We start from the raw sequence: 18,427 nt of genomic DNA, 5'->3' as shown, positions 1-18,427 counted from the left end.
CAGAATACAGGGTATACGCCTTAACACGAATTACGAGGCGTTTCGCGATTGCTTCCAGCATCGCGACTTCTACATCTGATTCCTGTCATCTCGTGGTGAGAACTTTCCTTGTACCACGTTTTTAAGTACCATTTTGGTGTCGCCGATCCAGTCAACGAGTCGTAGCCTACGGCAGTCGTAGTGGATTAGAACTCTATTGCAGCGTCCCTTTCTACAAGTTCCTGCGACCATCCACCGATCTACCCAGAAGTCCTGAATGGCCGAAGAACCTGCCCTACCACAAATTGAGCTAGTACCGGTAGTTTCAAACCTTGAGAATTCAGTAATGACGGTGTAGTATCGAAACTGGACCCGAATTCATTAATGTCTGGCTATCTGTATTTGGTAGGTTATTTATAAGCTGATACATGTTAGGATAATCTGAACCTAATCTTGCTAGTCAAACTTATTCAGATCATGAATTTTCAGTTTAAGTGTTGTACATATCTATGTGTTGAAATTTTAATATCAATAATATACATTAATAATTTGTAGGGATGGGACGATTCCAAAATTTTTGATTCCGATACCCGATTATCGATTCCTTAAAAAATCCTTCGATTCTTGATACTCGATACTCACCTAGTTAACTTAATATTACATAATTCACATTCTATTTGCAACATTTTTTTTTCAGCTTTCAATGCATATATGATGTAGCATACATCATAAATTCATATTTATCAAATTTGAGTACACAACTAAGTTATTAACATTAACTCATATAAATGTTTACATCATTAGAAGATAATGGCTCATATGTCAAAGGGGTCAAACTAATCTAAAATTTCTTTTGTAATACGGAATAAACTATAAAAAATAATTTAAGCTTTCCTAGAGCAGTATAAATTATTTTCGTTCATACAACTTGCCTAACTTAGAGAAGGGTACAAATTAACTAAAACATTTGTGAAATGAAACAGTAACAAAATTAAGCAACAACTAGAGAACTAGCAAATGAAAGTGTTGTACTTGATTGTGGTATTTCGGCATTAAGTTACATTTAAGAAACACAAATTCATTCGTTGTTATTTCGGCGTTGTGGTAACGACCCAACAAAATCACTGACCAACTAATCATCATCGTCACACCATTCGAAAATGAATTTTTGTTTACATTTTTCCGCTTTTTGGCGCGATTTAAACTGCTTGTGCTGCCCCGTACGGCTGGGTGACGAAGTAGCATGGTTCACCCGATAATCTGCTTGATACTACGACGCTGTTCCGACTATATGCCAGCACCCCCGGCTGACGTGGTATGGCCACTCACGTAAGGCTGTTCCAAACACTGTTCGCCCAATCATCTGCTTGCTTTTGTATTTATTTGGTGTCGCTGTTCCAAGCTGACGTCAGTGCCCCGAGCGGTGTGCGTGGACTTTAAAACTTCACCTGTTCGTCTTATCTATCCAAACATTATGTTGGAAAGGAAAATAAACGCCGTAGTTTTGCGTATTTTTTTAAAGTATATTTTTGGGTTTAACATTATAACGTGAGCGTGTGTAAGCTTTTGTTTGCTTTAGTGCATTTATGATTAATGTTCAGTGGCGGCCATGTTGCGGTGTTTGTTTACCAGTGACGAGACAAGTCTTTTACCCAGTATTTAAATTTCCCGTAAAAACATTGCGATTTCGCGTTTTAATACTAAATTTCGTGGAAAAACGCTGTGTTGTGGCGATTTCGCGTAAAAACTGTATTTTACGGTGATTTCGCGTTTATCGTCGTTTAATCGCGATCGCGAAAAGAACAGGCCCCTACTAATACGCAGTGATAATTTTTTTATAAATAATTTTTGTACTTTGACTTGTGTATAACATCAACCCAAGTTTTAGATATTGTTTATTTGGGGAAATATGACTGTTATATATGCGTCTAGTCAGTCATAACCCCACTCAAAGAGTCGTTAAATAATTGTATCTGACAGATTTACAATGTTGTGAAATGATTTTTTTTGCTACATGCGGGAATTGACTTTTATCATAGATTCTCGATTCTCGATTATTTAAGTAGAATCGGTAGGTATCGATGAAATTGGGAATCAGTTTTCCCATCCCTAATAATTTGATATTGCTTTAATTATTAAATGTTATCAGTTTTGGTATTAATCATACACGAGTACAGCCAACCACCATACTTTGCCAGCCATTTAACATACATTACCCTTAACATACACTACACCGTAATATTATCTGTAATTACTCAAATATAAGTAATTGTGAAGTGTTAGCTGTGTCAAACACAGTTGTAATAGTCATAGACAGGCACACGGTGGGGCCGCGTCACAGAAGAATTGTCACACCAAGTGTGGGTGTTCGCGTCATAAACTTATTCAACATATAGTAACATATATTTTTTCCATGCATATGTTTATAATTGTATTATATGTTTCGATCGCTGCAAGCATGTGGCTCATTCACCTTACGTGTGTTGGCCAATTGTGGGTGACCTACCTGCTGTGGATCCCCCTACCGCCCAGGTGGTGGTTGCCCGCATTTGGAGCCGATGGAGGGGAATGTTCTGTTCACTTGCAGCGACCATTTTTGCCTTCTGTCATTTTGTTGTTGTTTTCTGTCTTTGTCTCTTTGTTGACCTTTTTGTCTTTGTCTTGTACATATGTGTTGTGCCCACAGCTGAAGCCCTAGGCTGTTGGTGAGCATGTGACAAATTTAAAATAAAATAAACATAAAAAAGAGCGCACAAGCAGGTACGGTGAGAGCATACCTAACGAGTCGAGATCCTCCGGTGCAACGCCAACCTGCCTTGCCCTCTGGGTCTTGAATGCAAGAGCTTGCTCAAGAGCTATGGGCAGCTTGACGTCCATCATTTCTTCGGACATTTCCGGCGACATCAAGACTTGGGGAGGCTTCGGTTCTCCATCAACCTCCGGCTCAATACCAGATGGACCTGGCCCCATAGAGGGTGGTGGTCCCATTGCCATTGGCTGCAAGTTAATACAGTGTTCAGAGTAATCACAACCCGTCATGGAAGGACACAACATAAAAAGAGAAGGGCAATACTGTACATTACTCTGAAATTCCTTATTTACCATAAATGTTACAATTTTCACAAAATATTTTGATTTCACAAATGTTTCTAAATATCAGACTAGTAATGTAGCAGTGCTACTCGCACATCCATACGGACCTCCATCCCGGGCGGAGGCGGCATGGCGACGGCAGGTGGTGGGGGGACCCTCATCTGCGGCGGGGGTGCGGCCAAGGGGGGCACCGCGGTCATGCCGGTCGGGGGAGGGGCCGACACGTCGACGCCTGGGGGCAGCATCTGCCCCGGTGGCCCAGGCATAGACATGGCAGGTGGTGGAGGGGGCACGGACGTGTGTGGCGGCCCGCTCATGTTCTGCCAACCACAACACACATCAATCACACTGCAATGGGACCAGGCTATCACTAGTGCAGAGCTGCCAACCTCAAATCACACCCATCAGTAATGACAATTAAGTTATATGAAAAACGTACGCGTAAATCATGCACGATAAATTTTTCTTGGGGTATTATGACACACTCACAAGATAAAACAAGGACAATAATATTCAAAAAAAAGAAAAATATAGGCCTATGTATATGAATAATATGCAAATTCATGAATAAAAAAATCTATTTGAACAATACAATTATCTGAATATGTAAGAAATGTCAATAATTTTACTGGAAATTTTGAATCTTTGATTCAAAGTATTCAAAGTTAAACTTTAAAACAACTGTCTTTTTATTTGCTTCTTTTATCCTGGTTGGATAAGAACTGTCATGTAAACAACCAACAAGACAAACACAAGGACTTGTAAACAATAACTCTGCGTTCGTTACTTTTGTTTCTTCAGATGTAGCGAAAAAACGACGATATAGATTTATTACTCATCATGGCTATAAATTGACCCGCATGTTTCTTTGATTAATATGCCGTCTACAATCATCTCTTCCACCATGTGCAATCGAAAAGTCACACGTGCATACATTACAAAACGTGTGGCGTTTCAAACATTTGAAAACAAGCATGGCCATTCTTTTGAATATTTAAGTCGAAAGTTCTGAAGAACTGCGTTTTTTTTCCCCCTCAGATACACATCATTCTGTCACACGCTTCATTTCTACAACCGGCACTGAAGAACACAACACTATCAAAAAACATAAAAAAATTTCACGTCTGTAGAGACGGAAGAACACTGATGAAAAAAATGGCTTTCAAGAAATAAATTAAAACAACACAGGTTAGCCAAAGTACCGTACAAAAATTATCGTGATGTAAGTAGCCTTCAAACGGTAAGTCCGAGAATATGTACTAGTTGTATAGTACAACGGACGTAATACCATCCCATTTATATTTCAAAACACGAGAATTAATTTACTTATTTCGACAGTACATGCGCACACTTATAAGGTTTGTTTGACTCGAGATCTCTTTTTGACCTGTCAACTCTCGGGGCGCCCTTTTCCGGAAGCAGTATGGCGGGGGCAAGTTGCTCTCAGGTCACTCAGGTCATGCTCTCGATGCTCCTCCTCTCGAGGAAGAGTTGCGAGGGCAAGTCGTCTACTGGTTGTTTTGGCGCGACTTTGACGATGGAGTCAATATGTTATCAAGCTACATTTGGTGATGACGGTAATATTTTAATAGATGACGACATTGAAGCGGAAAAACATTACAATATAAATTATTTGGCGTCCTTTATTTAACAATCAAAAGATTTGCAATAGTTTCCTAGTACAGGTTAGCTTATGCATACCACAGGCGGTTTAAAGTCAAAAAGCAATATTTGTATATTTTTTTTTACCTTCATCAAGCTCTCTCATAATTTGTAGTTCAATATATGGTAAATAAATAGCTACTTCATTTTCAGATGAATCTTCATTTCCAAACAAATTTCTCACGATGTCTGCTATATTTTCCGCCATCATTGTTTTACAACAAATCACGTTTTCTTCGTGTATTAAAAGTTACTGACTCTTTTTGCCCTCAGGTCAACTTGCTCCCAACTCTTTCAACTCCCGAGGAGCACGAGAGACCTCGAGTCAAACAAACCTATTAGTTCCGTTATTAGCGCAACCAAGCGATGTATTCAAACTGCGTTCACGAAACACGCACAGCAGAAACGGAATTTTCTCCGTTACCATGCAGCACAAAGCCTCATTTCCGTAATAAACCAGCGATGTTCCGTAATTCCGGGTTAAAATCCGTAATAATTACGGAAAATCCGTAATGGTTGGCAGCTCTGCTAGTGCAACATGTCATAATTACTGTACAGCTACCGAACTATACAAATTATTCACATGTGTTTCACGTAACTCTATTCATTACTTACCTATTCCAAATAAAAACAACACTCTTTTAGTTAGTTACTTCACTATGGCTCTGGTGCAGTCTGTACCAATAGGTTCACTATTGCACCTAAATGAATTGGATTTTATTCACTCTACATCTTCAATAAAATAAATCAGAGCTACTTAATGCTACAGAATATTTTTTAAAATACATTTTCATGGATGTATTTGTAAAATCCATAGCATGTAAAAAAATAATAATTAAGTCAATTACTTTTTTTCTTAGGTTGGACCACCAAACCAACATAAGGGAATGAACTCAGCAACAACTAACCAAACTATGTGTATCCTCTTCCACCTGGACCAAACAAGGAACTTAACTTAGGTGCCGGCATACACAACATGTACATATACAAAAGCACCCAGACTTCATTCCCATTTAATGTGTGGTTTGCTCCATGTAACAACAATTATATCCCAAAATTAGTTCGAATATAAAGTTCCAAACTATATCGGGAGTGAATTTACAGAAAGTCGGAGTTGGTCCTGGGAGATATTGTATTTCAGCTGTCTCCTGTAACCAACCTACCATTCTCATAGCTCCCTCCTCTCTCTGCTTCTCCATGAGTGCTTCCTGCTGCAGACGGTACAACTCCTCATCCTGTCGTCTCTGCATCATCTGTCGCTCCTGGTCCTCTCGCTGCTTCTCCACCAGCGCTGTCTGCGCCCACACAACAGTCCCACACACACCCGTGGGTGAGATAACTACTGAATACACTAATTGCTTTTCAAATATTTCTTTTGGGTTTTCAGAATGTCCTATCTTGTATTAGTGTAGTGCTATGTAGTGTAATGTATTTTCTACATGTACCTAACAATTCATAAAAGTGAGAAATTAACAGTACCAAATCCCAATTTTTTGCGGAAAAAAAAAATAAAGGCAACAGAGAGTAAAAAAATAAAGGAAAAAATATTTCTGCTTTGATTTCTACACTAACAACGAATAAGTAGCTGCTAAGTTCATCATAAATGTTCTCCCCCATCGTTAATAATTCTTACAAACATTTCCACCCAGGCTTAAAATTTTTCTCATATTAAGAAACATAATTTACTGACAATGTTTCATCAGCCAAATATTTTAAACATTTAAAATATATGTTGTGATCTTAAACAATTCCTACCAAGTATGCTGTATCTTCACACTTTATTGCATTCTAGATCATAGTTTTGAACATAGATGGTGAGATATGTTGTGATCTTATCTTAATCTTAAACAATTCCTACCAAGTATGCTGAATCTTCAGACCTTTTTTGCATTATAGAAAAAAACACACACACACAAACACAGACAAAGAAATTTATTTTCTCCAATATTATAGCATGTTTGATTTTAATTTGGATTGTTATCAATAGAAAGCTTATTCATGATAGTGTGACAATTTCAGATGTGGAAAAAAGTTTAGTATTGTGTATCCAAGTCTATCCCTTGATCCTAATGGCATGATCCTGGATACATTGATCCTGTGGTACATGATGCTTGCTGTTTTAATTTAGTACATAGTAAGTTCCTGGATTCAACAAAAATTGTGATTTAACAATGAATAATGACTGTATGATCAGATCAAATAAAAAATAGATTTTTTTTACTTCTTAACATTGTATTGGAAAAAATTTTATGTGTCCAAGATTTTTCAAAGTACTAAATTAAAACGGCAAGCATCATGCACCACAGGATTATTCATAGGATCATGCCATCAAGGGCAAGTTATCAAGGGATAAACTTGGATACATGATACCCAAGTTGTAGGGTATGTGATGTCTTGCGACTTACGTGTTTCATAAACAATGATTTTCTTGCATTGGTTGCAAGAAAAATATGTTATGGAAATTTGTTGTCACAGTATCTATTAATCTGCTGAAGTGTGGGAATTTTAAAACTTAAGTCTGTATTGATAAGGGCAACCTTTTACAAGTATGTAGCTTAAAAAACACATTCTCTTTCTACTAATTTAATTTTTTTATAAATCCAAAAAATGGTTTATCAGAAATTATACATGCCAACACTTGCACAAAAACAATAGACGTTAATGTCCCCCACACACAGTGTGCTATGCACTTAGAATGTTTCAATACAAATGGCAAGTATAAATCTAATACTAAAAACCTACAATTTAAAAAAAAGGATTATGGAATATGCTGCATAAAAAAAGGGAACCACTTTGGGAAACTATCACTAAATGTGGATAAGTTGGTAAAGTTGGTTTAGAAGTCTACTGCTGATAGGATTCATTGGGAGCCTTACAAGTTGTACCTACAGAATGTGCATATCACATTTTATAGTTATGACCAGTAATGTTTACAGTTTTTAGATTTTTTTTTTTTTAAATTGTGAGTTTTGAATATCTGCACATTAAATGATGGAGAGGCCTGACAATTTTTTTTACTGGAAGAACTTAGTTTCTCTCAACAGTCCTAAGTGTTGGGATGTGTGGGTGCTATCATGAATTTAGAATTAACGTATTTCATAACAGTCCTATGCATTACATACATTGGTACATGGTAACAGCAGGAAAGCATGATTTGTGGTTTGCTTCAGGTAGTTTACCTTGTGTTTCAATATCCTATATTATATATCCTATATAAATACATAATAATTATATCATACTTGTTTTAGTACATATTGTACACATTCTGTTAATGCTAAACATGCAAAAATTTATAACCGATGTGTGTATCCTTAAAAATTATTTTGTTACTCTGTACAAAGGAAAAAAAAAATCTTTCTGAAACTTGTTATCTTTAAGAGGTACATACTGTTTTGTTGAATATGTAAATGTCTCTCTTTGATTTTAGCTTCCTTTTTGATACGTAAACTGTAAATATTACAATGATTCAAGTACACCGCCTTATGGAGCCCACGATGGTAAAAGGGCTCAATGTTAACGAGAGCACAGCAGAAGCGACAAGCACTCACCTGCTGCAGTCTCAGCAGCTCCTCCTGACGCTGGTGCTCTATCATCATCTGCTGCTGCTGTATCCTCTGCTGCAGCTGGGGGGCAGACACACTCTGCTGCAAGCACAGCGACCACACTTCAACACAGATTGCCTCTTGTGCCACACACGTGACAGAAATTCCTTAAAAAAAAAAAAATTCTCTGGCCCCTTATTATAAATGTCTATGCATTCTAGTGTCACACACAACCCCTCCTGACATTCTCTAGTGTGATATTATTTACTTACACGTACCTATATAACCAAAGGTCATACCACCACTTTAAGAATATTTCTAAGACCAATTTAAAAAAAAAAAATTGGTTTATACACAATAGTACGGTCATGTATAGATGTGAAATGATATTAAATGTTGTATATGAAGGAAATAATAGAATAAAAACAAATACAAGGCTGAATTCACATCTCTGATCGCTTATAATTATTCAATTTCATTCTTGTTTCAAATGTTACACTCTTTAAAGTAAATGTAAAAAGCTAACTGAAATTGGCACAACTACATTAATTACCTACGGGAAAAAGTAAATACAGCATTTTGGTTGTTTGCAACCTCAGAAAACGTAATTCTTATATTCTTATTTTTTAAACAAGCCTGTATACAGATGTACAATCAAAGAGTAAAATGAATGAATGATGATGAACACAAAAAAAAAATGTGAGCAAGTCTTTCAGTACTCACCAGTGATGTGTAAATATCTAATCTTGGTAACAAGGAAACTCGTGTGTTTTCATGTTGTTCATGTTGCAATAAACTTATAATACGACATTTAGACACGTGATTTAATTTAGAATTCTTTAAAATAATGCTAAGCGTGATAAAGAAACTGATAAATAAAATAGCCACTTTACAAATACCAAAATCTCAGGACACGAATCACACACATACACACTGTGCCCACTGACAGAATTTGTTGCCTGAGTCGTAAATGTTGCTAGCCACCATCAAACGATGATAGCGATTAGCAGCATGAAAACAAGAAATTTTCCAATATTATAAATGACTACGATAAACTCCAGGTTTTGGACTTGTTTTTTGACAATAAATTTTATTACAATACTGCCTATCTTGTTAAAATTCACTAAACAGTTAATACTATAAAGTTTCTACACATGTTAGAAGTTATACTTTCATGGCATTACTAAAATAATTACCTGAAAAAATTTCAAAACACATTATAACAATAATTATATGTTTGTTTTTGTTTAAATGACTGAAATCAGTATGTAAATAATTCTTACAAACAAACCTTAACCTTAATGAGCTGATTCAATATTATTATTACATAATATTTTATCATTATTAAAAAAAGTTAAAAAAAATAAATTCCAGTGACGAGGTTTGAACCATGTCAAAAATTCGTCTTTGAGGTTCACAAGCGCGCTCTACCGCTGTGCTACTGAGCCTGTTGGGAATATAGATGGAGAATATGCACTATCAACTGTGTTATGCCAGTTTTCTTAAGCATTTTTAAACTTGGATTACTTTTTACTATTACTATTTTAGTTTACCAAACATACCGTGTTTTCTCGCATAATCGTCACACTTATTATTTTAAAATCAAGCTTGAAAAGTAGGGGTGCGACAATTATGTGGAAATTTTTTTTTAAAGTTATTCATAAAACAAAACCAATTCATGAAAAGTACGATTATTTCAACGTGAAGTATAAAAGAGCACGCCAAATTATTTCAATTAATAAGTCATGCAACAAAAAACTTTCAACTTTAAATAGAAAAACAAAATCTGTGATCCAAATGCAAGCCGAACGAACGCTTAACTATTGCCGCAGTAAGTACACACTCCACGAAAGAAAGTGGGCCATCAGATGTAGTTAACTCGGCACTCGACAGAGAGTGCGCGTTGTATGCACTGGGCGAGATATTATATTGAGCTACGTGTACGCGCTCTATACAGAAGCAACATAACCAAACAGAGAGTGTACGTTACATGAACTCGGCGAGATATCGATATTCGGCGACGTGTGCGCGCTCTATACAGAAGCAACATAACCAAACATTAATGACTGCAACGAGCGCTGGCTACATTTTTGTAAGCGGTACACCACGGCGACGCAGACGAAAAGATAAAGGACATAAAGTTTAAAAACGTTTTTAAAAAAAATTTACACATCAGACAACTTAAGTGGATGCTCGTTACTACGAAAGAGAGCTGACAATGGCGGCAAAAATTCTCCTAACGAGTACTCGTAATAACCGAATATAAAAAATTAAAGTCAAGTTAGATTCTGGACCGTCCAAACAGTCTTAATTTCACACCGTAACTTGAAAACGGTGCACTATAGTGAAAAACGTATTGAATAAAAGTTGTAGCAAATTAAATTACGAACAGAAAGTGTCTCTATGGAATTTTTTGTATCTACAACAGTTTTTGATTTAATTGCGAATTAAATGGCCTGATACAAAGACCGGCGCCTGTCAAGATCTCGGAGGGAAGGTATGTGAAGCGATGAGAAAAAAAACGGGAGCAAAGGAAGAAAGAAAAAAAGGGTATTGGCTAGTCTATTTTTAGGTTTACCCATCCGCCGACTTAGGATGGGAAGCAACTGGTGCCGTCAAGAGAAAGAGAGAGGGAGGGAAAGAGAGAGAGCGCCGATGTGGTTTGTCACCAGTCCTTCCACCCAGTCCGTCTGGCACCCGCGTAGCCACGCAGCTGTCTGTATTTACTTCGTGAACATTATTTTTTTAACTGACGGTGTTTTTCCTTTTTTGAAGATGCCATTAAAATCACTCGTACTTACGAAAGGGCCAACAAGGAGGCACTCGTAATAACCGGTTTAATTTACTATGATTTATGTAGGGGTCAATCCATTTCAAATCATCCAGGGGTCTACACCCCACCCCTTCAGATTTTCTTGAAATTTTTTTTATAGCACCTATGAACAAATATAACAATGCGTATTTTTTTATTTTGGCCAAATTCGCTTTAGTTTTTATTTTATAAGTTTTTTAGAAAATGGTGCATTTTAACTGATCTCTTTTTTGAGGTGCAAGATGAAAAAGGCACTTTTCAGTAAAAATCTAATTGTGAAGTTATTATTTAATACTAACTAATGAATTATACAATTATTACTTGAAATTTCATCAGGGTTCCAAAAATCAGGTTAAAAATAACATTTGACTCATATTAAACCCTGTTTTCACTCTTTAAAGTTGGCGCTCTGTAATTTTTTTCATCTGTACAGCTATTTCCGTAAATGTTCATAACTTTTTTCTAGCTGATCCAATGAGGCTGAGAAATGTCTCATTTGAAAGAGGATGAAAAGTACTATAATAATATAAAACAAAATTCATGGGTATTTGATGTTATCATTCGATAAAAAGGGAAAAACATATTATATTGCTGAAAAGATGCATGTTAGATATAAATCGTTATCAAATCAATAGTTAGAACTAATATATTAATTTTATTATTACACATAACAAATAGCTTATACACATTAATAGGCTAATGAAACTAATAATATAGTTTTAATTTTGTAAAGGTTACTACTTAGGATTTTTAGGTAACATTCACGTATTGAGTAGGTAGTTAAAGTGTGTTAAAAATTATAGGTATTAATAAAGTTATTTAATTTTTTGGCTTACTTTTTTGTTGATATGAAACTTAATATTTCCTTGGCCAGGCAGCAATAATGTTTTTAACACTTTTTTTTAGAAAGACTGAACATCATTCGTCCAACTTGAGCACTTAATGTGGAACATCTATGGAGCAAATTATGTTTGTAAAAGGGACCCAGCACTTATCCTCTCTTCCAACATTTTGGTTTTCTGGCCTAAAAAATGTCTGTGATGGCCAATGAGGGTGCATAAAATTGATATAAGCATCTTTATTGTCATCATCAAGCTCCAAAATGAGTCCAATAAAGCACTTCTCTTCATACACACAGCCTATGTAGGTATTTGGTTGTAAATTTGGAAGTTCTAGTTTTTGCAATAAACTACACCTCGATGAAAAATCTTTGTCACTGCTTATCCGTTTTGCTGCTATTACAGTATTAGATAGAGGTTGGAAAAAATGGAAAGATCTTGTGCCAGGTACAGATTTATGTTCACTAAAATGCTGAGTCAACTTTGGTTCTACATTTTCTACACTATCTATATTAATGAATTGAAATATTATTTTTGAAAAGAGTTTGCTACAAAACAAACATTTCTTCTGGTGTGCAAATTTGGTCTTTATATGGTCTTTGGAGGTTGGCTCTTGTAACAGATTGTTTAACTGAGCCACCTATACCATCGCAAGCACATTTTCCATGGCTTGTGGCATGAAAAGTCCAGGAAGCTATTAGACTAAAATCTGCTTCATGAAAACAAAGATTGACTAAACTCTTGAAATTTTTGTATTGTGCAGCACAGCCATCTGTGATGTATTCTACTGTTGTTACTTTTGGTTGTTTTGCTTTCATGTAACTGCAAATTCTGCTTTGTACTTCATAAACAAAGTTTACATCATGTTTCATGTAATCTGATAAAAAGCAAAATGATTGCTGTGAAACAGAGGAGCTATCATTGTCTCTGTAATAAACTACTACTGGATGTAGTGTGCAAGATGCATGGGACCAATGATAACTTTGAATCTCATCTTGAAGGATAAATCCGTAATTTTCAGAAAAATCCATAAAGCAAAGCACTTCGTTTTGGGGTACATTTTCTTTCCTCTTTTTTATGTATTCAGATTGTTGCTTTGAAATATAAGAATGAGGTATCAAGGTTTCAAGTTTTTCATTTAAAAGTGTAATGTACTCGGACAATGGTAGGACCATTGTTTGAAGCTGGCTCCGGTCAGTATTTGTCCATTACTTGAATATTATTTGGTCTTTATCATCATAGTCTTCCAGTGTTGTTTTAACTAAATCATCAATTTGTCAGAATTAGGACATTTATCACACATTCTTAACACACATTCTCTTTTTACATCTTCACACATTAACATTTTAGTTAATTCCTTCTATTTTATTTTATCCAGATTCATTGGACTTATAAGTAGTACAGGATTTTGATGAATGCAACAAACACATACTGAATTAACTCCTCTTTGATTAACTGTTACACACCACTTGGGCCTAAGTTCACAAAACTTTGATAGTCCAATTTTGGCATTAGGGTACATTTCTTTAAAAGCTGAGTACAGTTCCTCAAGATTACAGAGCATTAAACACTTTTGAATATGGACATTTCTTGCAATATGTACTAACTTTATCTTTTGTTCCTGGCATGATCCTACTAAATTCATCATCCTCATAAAAAGCTTTGAAATTTTCTAATACATCAATATGAACTTTGTTTCCTTCTTTTGGCTCAGGCATAGACAAAATGCCTCTTGTTTGACGCAACTGGTGTGCCTTTCTAACCATGTATTCAGTCACTTTAAATTCTGATGCAGTTTTCTTCCTCGACCATGATTGGGGCGTCAGAGTTAAAATTTTAATTTTTTCTCTCTTACTTTGGGTGATTATGAGCTTCTCTTTAATAGCATTGACAAGGTTGTCAAAATCTTGAACCTTTTGTGCTATTGTGGATACAGCTTCCGTTGATGAATTTGAATCATCAGATTCTAACTCATTTGCTGGTAGAGTCAAGACATGTGCAACCTTTGATTTTATATTACATTTAATTTCATTGACTTTTCGTTTCGCATATTTAACCTTGGATCCTGTTGAGAGTGATTTTACTTTTATCGGTGAATCTCCTAGTGTTGCCATACTTGTGTCTAATTGGTGCTTTTCTAAAGCTTTTTTTGGACAGTGGTTCAATTTTTTTAATATTTACTGACGTTAACATTCTACTGTCAAGGGAGTTGTCACTGCAACCGTCACTTATTTCGTCACCTTCATCATCGTCTAAAACAATTTTTTTCCTGCAGTTGTCACAAATCTTTTTGCCAGGAACTAACACTGCTCCTTTTTTTGTTTTTTACTGCTTTAGCAAATTTCAGTGAAATCGGTCTTAAGCCTGCTTTAATGACTTTTTTGTGGACATTGTTTGGGTCACAACACATTTTTTTTGGTAATTTTCATAAATTTCTGTATAGTACAGAAAGTGATGTAAGCATACATCAGAACTAGGTGTCAAGGTTCTTGCTAACCTCCAACTAAGGATTTCTTGTACTTGATCTGGTAAATTTGAAACTAACAGAATTTCTTTCTTATCCGTAAAATTGATACTATGACAATTATAATCGGTGATCAGGCCCACACTACACTGTTCTTTAGGTAATAATGGCAACTCTTCATCTGAACTCATTTTTATAGTTAGTAGCCTGCATGAATTAACAATTTGCCATTTATCTTGATATCACTAAAATATCAAAAAATATTTGTTTTTAAACACTTAATCAGTTTACTCTAACTACTTAATGCATCACAGCCGCCTGGTTTGTTTCAGCCTGCCCCTGTCTGCCTGGCAAACCCCCCCCCCCCCCCCCCCTTCACACCAACAATTTTTTTCTATGGTCATGTGACTAACTGGCAAGGGACTGAGAAGAAATAATAACTTTCCACCACCAAGGAAAAAAAATTAAATACAAGGAAGGAGGGAGAAGGGGGCCTCTCCAGCAGATGGAGAAATACATATGTGAGGGGAAGGGGAGGGGGGCAGTGCTGTAAGGTTTACATTCCAATAGCTGAGAAAAAATACAAAGACTTCTCTTGTGTTCAGAATTCTACTGAAGGAAAATATATGGTGCAATCCAAATTCGAGGGCTCTTAGCATGAAAAGGATTATCCAGGGTTTTTACATTGGTGGGTTCTAATTAACATGGATAATCGAGAGTTTACTGTAAATGTAAATCTCAAGTAACAGAAGGTTGACTAATTTTAAAGTGTACACAAACTATGTGTTATGTGTAATAATAAATAAATAAAATTAATATGATTGTTCTAACTATTGATTTGATAATTATTTGGAGCTAACCTGCATATTTTCGGCAATATAATAATTTTTTCCCTTTTTATCAAATGATAACATCAAATACCCATGAATTTTATTTTGTAATTTTATAGTACTTTTCATCCTCTTTCATACGAGACATTTCTTAGCCTCATTGGATCAGCTAGAAAAAAGTTATGAACATTTACGGAAATCGCTGTACAGATTAAAAAAATTACAGTGTGCCAACTTTAAAGAGGGGAAACAGGGTTTAATATGAGTCTAATGTTATTTTTAACCTGATTTTTGGAACCCTGATGAAATTTTAAGTAAGAATTGTAAAATTCATTAGTTAGTATTAAATAATAACTTCACAATTAAATTTTTACTGAAAAGAGCTTTTTTCATCTTGCACCTCAATTAACAGATTGGTTGAAATGCACCATTTTCTAAAAAAATTATAAAATAATAACTAAAGCGAATTTGGCCAAAATAAAAAACACGCGTTGTTATATTTGTTCATAGATGCTGTAAAAAAAAATTTCATAAAAATCGGAGAGGGTGGGGTGCAAAATTTTGATTTCTCTGGATGACGGTACCATTACAAAACTGTCGTAACAACGAAGGTCTGGTAGTATCCCGTACTCATAATAATAATGAGGTTCCATTGTATGTATTTCTGTTAATTAAATAAGTAAGAGGTAATATCCAAATAAATATTAGATTTCTATTTTAACATACATAGTTTTATACTGAAAAAATATCCACAAAAAGAGCTTGGAATCTAATAGTGGGACCAAAAACATCATGCGACGTTTACGCGAGAGTTTTTTTATCTATATTTTGACGACCAAGTATATGGGTGCAACGATTACGCGAGTGCGACGATTATGCGATAAAAGAGAGTATTCCAAGGTAGTTTCACTATCATAAAGTTTTATTTGGCACACCAATAAGTTTGGTATGTACCTTAATGTTTACGGAAGTGACTATATACAGTTTTATATTGCTACACGTGGGTCCACCATCTTTGTGTCAAATTTTCATTCTTTGACTTCCGTTCCATTTTCACAAAATTACTCCTACAATATGTAGTATACAGAGTTATAAGATGTTTACATACCGAAAATGTAATCAAAATGTCAGTATTCATGATTCTTTGAGAAAACTTTATGTAGGGTTTATTTGGTAAGACTTTTGTGAATTACTTATACGTTCTGTTGGATTGCTTAACCAATATTAACACACACACATCATATCTCTCTACCACTATTGCTCTACATATAAATACATATATATGGATGTATTGCATTATTAAATTTTAATTAGCTTAAACTTATAAGAGGTATTATTTAAGTTTTCCTTTTTTTTAAATAGCTGTGTTGCAATGAAATAATCAGAAACATATTGACTTTCAGTTTTTAGTAGATACCTTATAATGCCTTTAAATTGTGTTTGCAAAACCAAAAACCAGTCTTGGATGGAAGATAATATGGCCAAACCAAAGAATGAAAAATAAACAAAACAATTGAATTAAAAAAAAAAGCTTTTGCTAATACAAAAACTTTGTCAGAATCAGATCACATGTAGAAATTGAAAAGGAAGTTTTTATTAAAAATAAGTCATAACAGGCAGAAAATAAACAAATGCAGTTGAACTACTTACAGGTGGTTCTTCTGATGCATTCTCCATTTCACTCAAGTCAAACTTCAGAACTCTAAAAACAAAAAAAAAAAAAATGGCTCAAAAATGTATTTATTAAAAATGTTTATTAAAACACTAAATAATGGTCACAAGCATACGTGTTGTGTGTTTCAGTCTTGCTGTTAAGACATAAAGCTCACTTTAACATCCTAACCAACCATCCACACAATTTCAAAGTATTTTTAATGTCTGTAATCATACCATGTATTACAACACCCTTTCACAGACTAGCTAATGGTAACTAAAGAAAGTAATAATTTTCAGGTTTTAGAATTTATTTAGGCCGATTCTACAATAACAATTGGAAACAGGTCATATGATGGTTCTCTCATAGAACAGAGTATCTACAATAGCAAGCGTGCAGACAAAGACCAATATGGATTAGCTCTGAAATGCCCAGCCCTTCTCTTTACGTTACCCAGTGCGACCAATAGCAGCTAAGTATTTGGCCGCTGAAGTAGCAATGTTTTGTTAATGTTTGAATACGTTAAAAATCGTATCAGTACCAGAATACCTATTGTCATTAATTTGTAGTTTATTTAATTATATTTTTATAACTGTGAAATGCAATTTCATTGGTTGCCATTTGTAATGTTTTTTAGCACTGTGAAAGCCGCAGACCGATAATAAAGCATAAATATCTTGCAGTTTCACGATCGTTCCTGTATGATTTCCAGTGATTGTGGAACGGGCCTTAGTGCAAAGCCTACTTGTCTGGTATTATCTTTTAAATGTAGATAACATGCCCTAACCAATTATATAAAACGGTAAACTATGCCAGTTACCTTAAATATTGCAATGCCATTTGACATAAAAAAATGAGAGGAACTCAAAAATTTAATATCTGTTCCCGAGCCCGCTCCCGGGCTTCTTCCGCCGCCCCATCGTCAACTGAACAAGTGCACTGCTGCGGCTGTACGTTATTTAATGTTTACAGTCACGTTCCCGTTTTATTCTCGGCATATTAAGAATCAAGCTTACATATTTTAATAAAATACAAACATACATATTTTATGAACCGCGAAATGAGATTTTGATTAGAAACATCATTCAAGCAATACACCTACTTGCAGGCTGTTTAGCTGATCCTTTATATTAATATAAAGCATACAATTTTATATGCTTTTTTTTTACTTTAACAATTCACTCAAAACAATATCAAACACCACATCCATGCAATGATTTTTTTGTTCCACTATAAACATGTAAACCTTAAAACATATACAGACCTCCGATCGAAAAGTCCCAACAGATAAAAAAATCTTGTGTGTTCGAGACGATCAACTTGCTACCACTAGATATATTATGTTAAAATGTGATATGGCTTATTGGTTTTCAAAACTCATGGTTTTCACGCTATAACAATTGTTTAATTTTAAGTATTATTATTTTTTTAACACTTTGACCATAAATTAATAGGTTTCAAAGATTAAAACATTGTGTTCACTGACATTATTACAGTTGTAATTATTTCCAAAAATTAGTTAAATTCTCCACAGGATAAACTATTTGTAGCC

General features: G+C 35.0%; 1 protein-coding gene across 4 annotated transcripts in view; it reads right to left on the bottom strand.

The window, feature by feature from the left end:
• The window catches only part of LOC134530744 (splicing factor 3B subunit 2), a 45,795-nt gene extending 27,428 nt beyond the window's left edge, over positions 1-18,367 (bottom strand). Inside the window, exons 1-6 of one of the 4 annotated variants that reach the window (XM_063365867.1) lie at positions 18,140-18,367; positions 16,872-16,923; positions 8,283-8,357; positions 5,898-6,029; positions 3,180-3,392; positions 2,757-2,976 (exon numbers count right to left, since the gene is read on the bottom strand). In XM_063365867.1, the coding sequence (XP_063221937.1) occupies positions 2,757-2,976; positions 3,180-3,392; positions 5,898-6,029; positions 8,283-8,357; positions 16,872-16,898 (667 nt within the window). In that variant the 5' untranslated portion in view covers positions 16,899-16,923; positions 18,140-18,367. The other 3 variants (XM_063365864.1, XM_063365863.1, XM_063365866.1) reach the window with 3 other exon arrangements.
• Positions 18,368-18,427: the final 60 nt, after the last annotated feature.

The sequence above is a fragment of the Bacillus rossius genome, chromosome 3 (assembly GCF_032445375.1).
Source record: "Bacillus rossius redtenbacheri isolate Brsri chromosome 3, Brsri_v3, whole genome shotgun sequence".
In the NCBI taxonomy this organism is placed as follows: domain Eukaryota; kingdom Metazoa; phylum Arthropoda; class Insecta; order Phasmatodea; family Bacillidae; genus Bacillus; species Bacillus rossius.
Note: the sequence above shows the minus strand (reverse complement) of the source record. Positions and strands in the feature narration are given on the sequence as shown.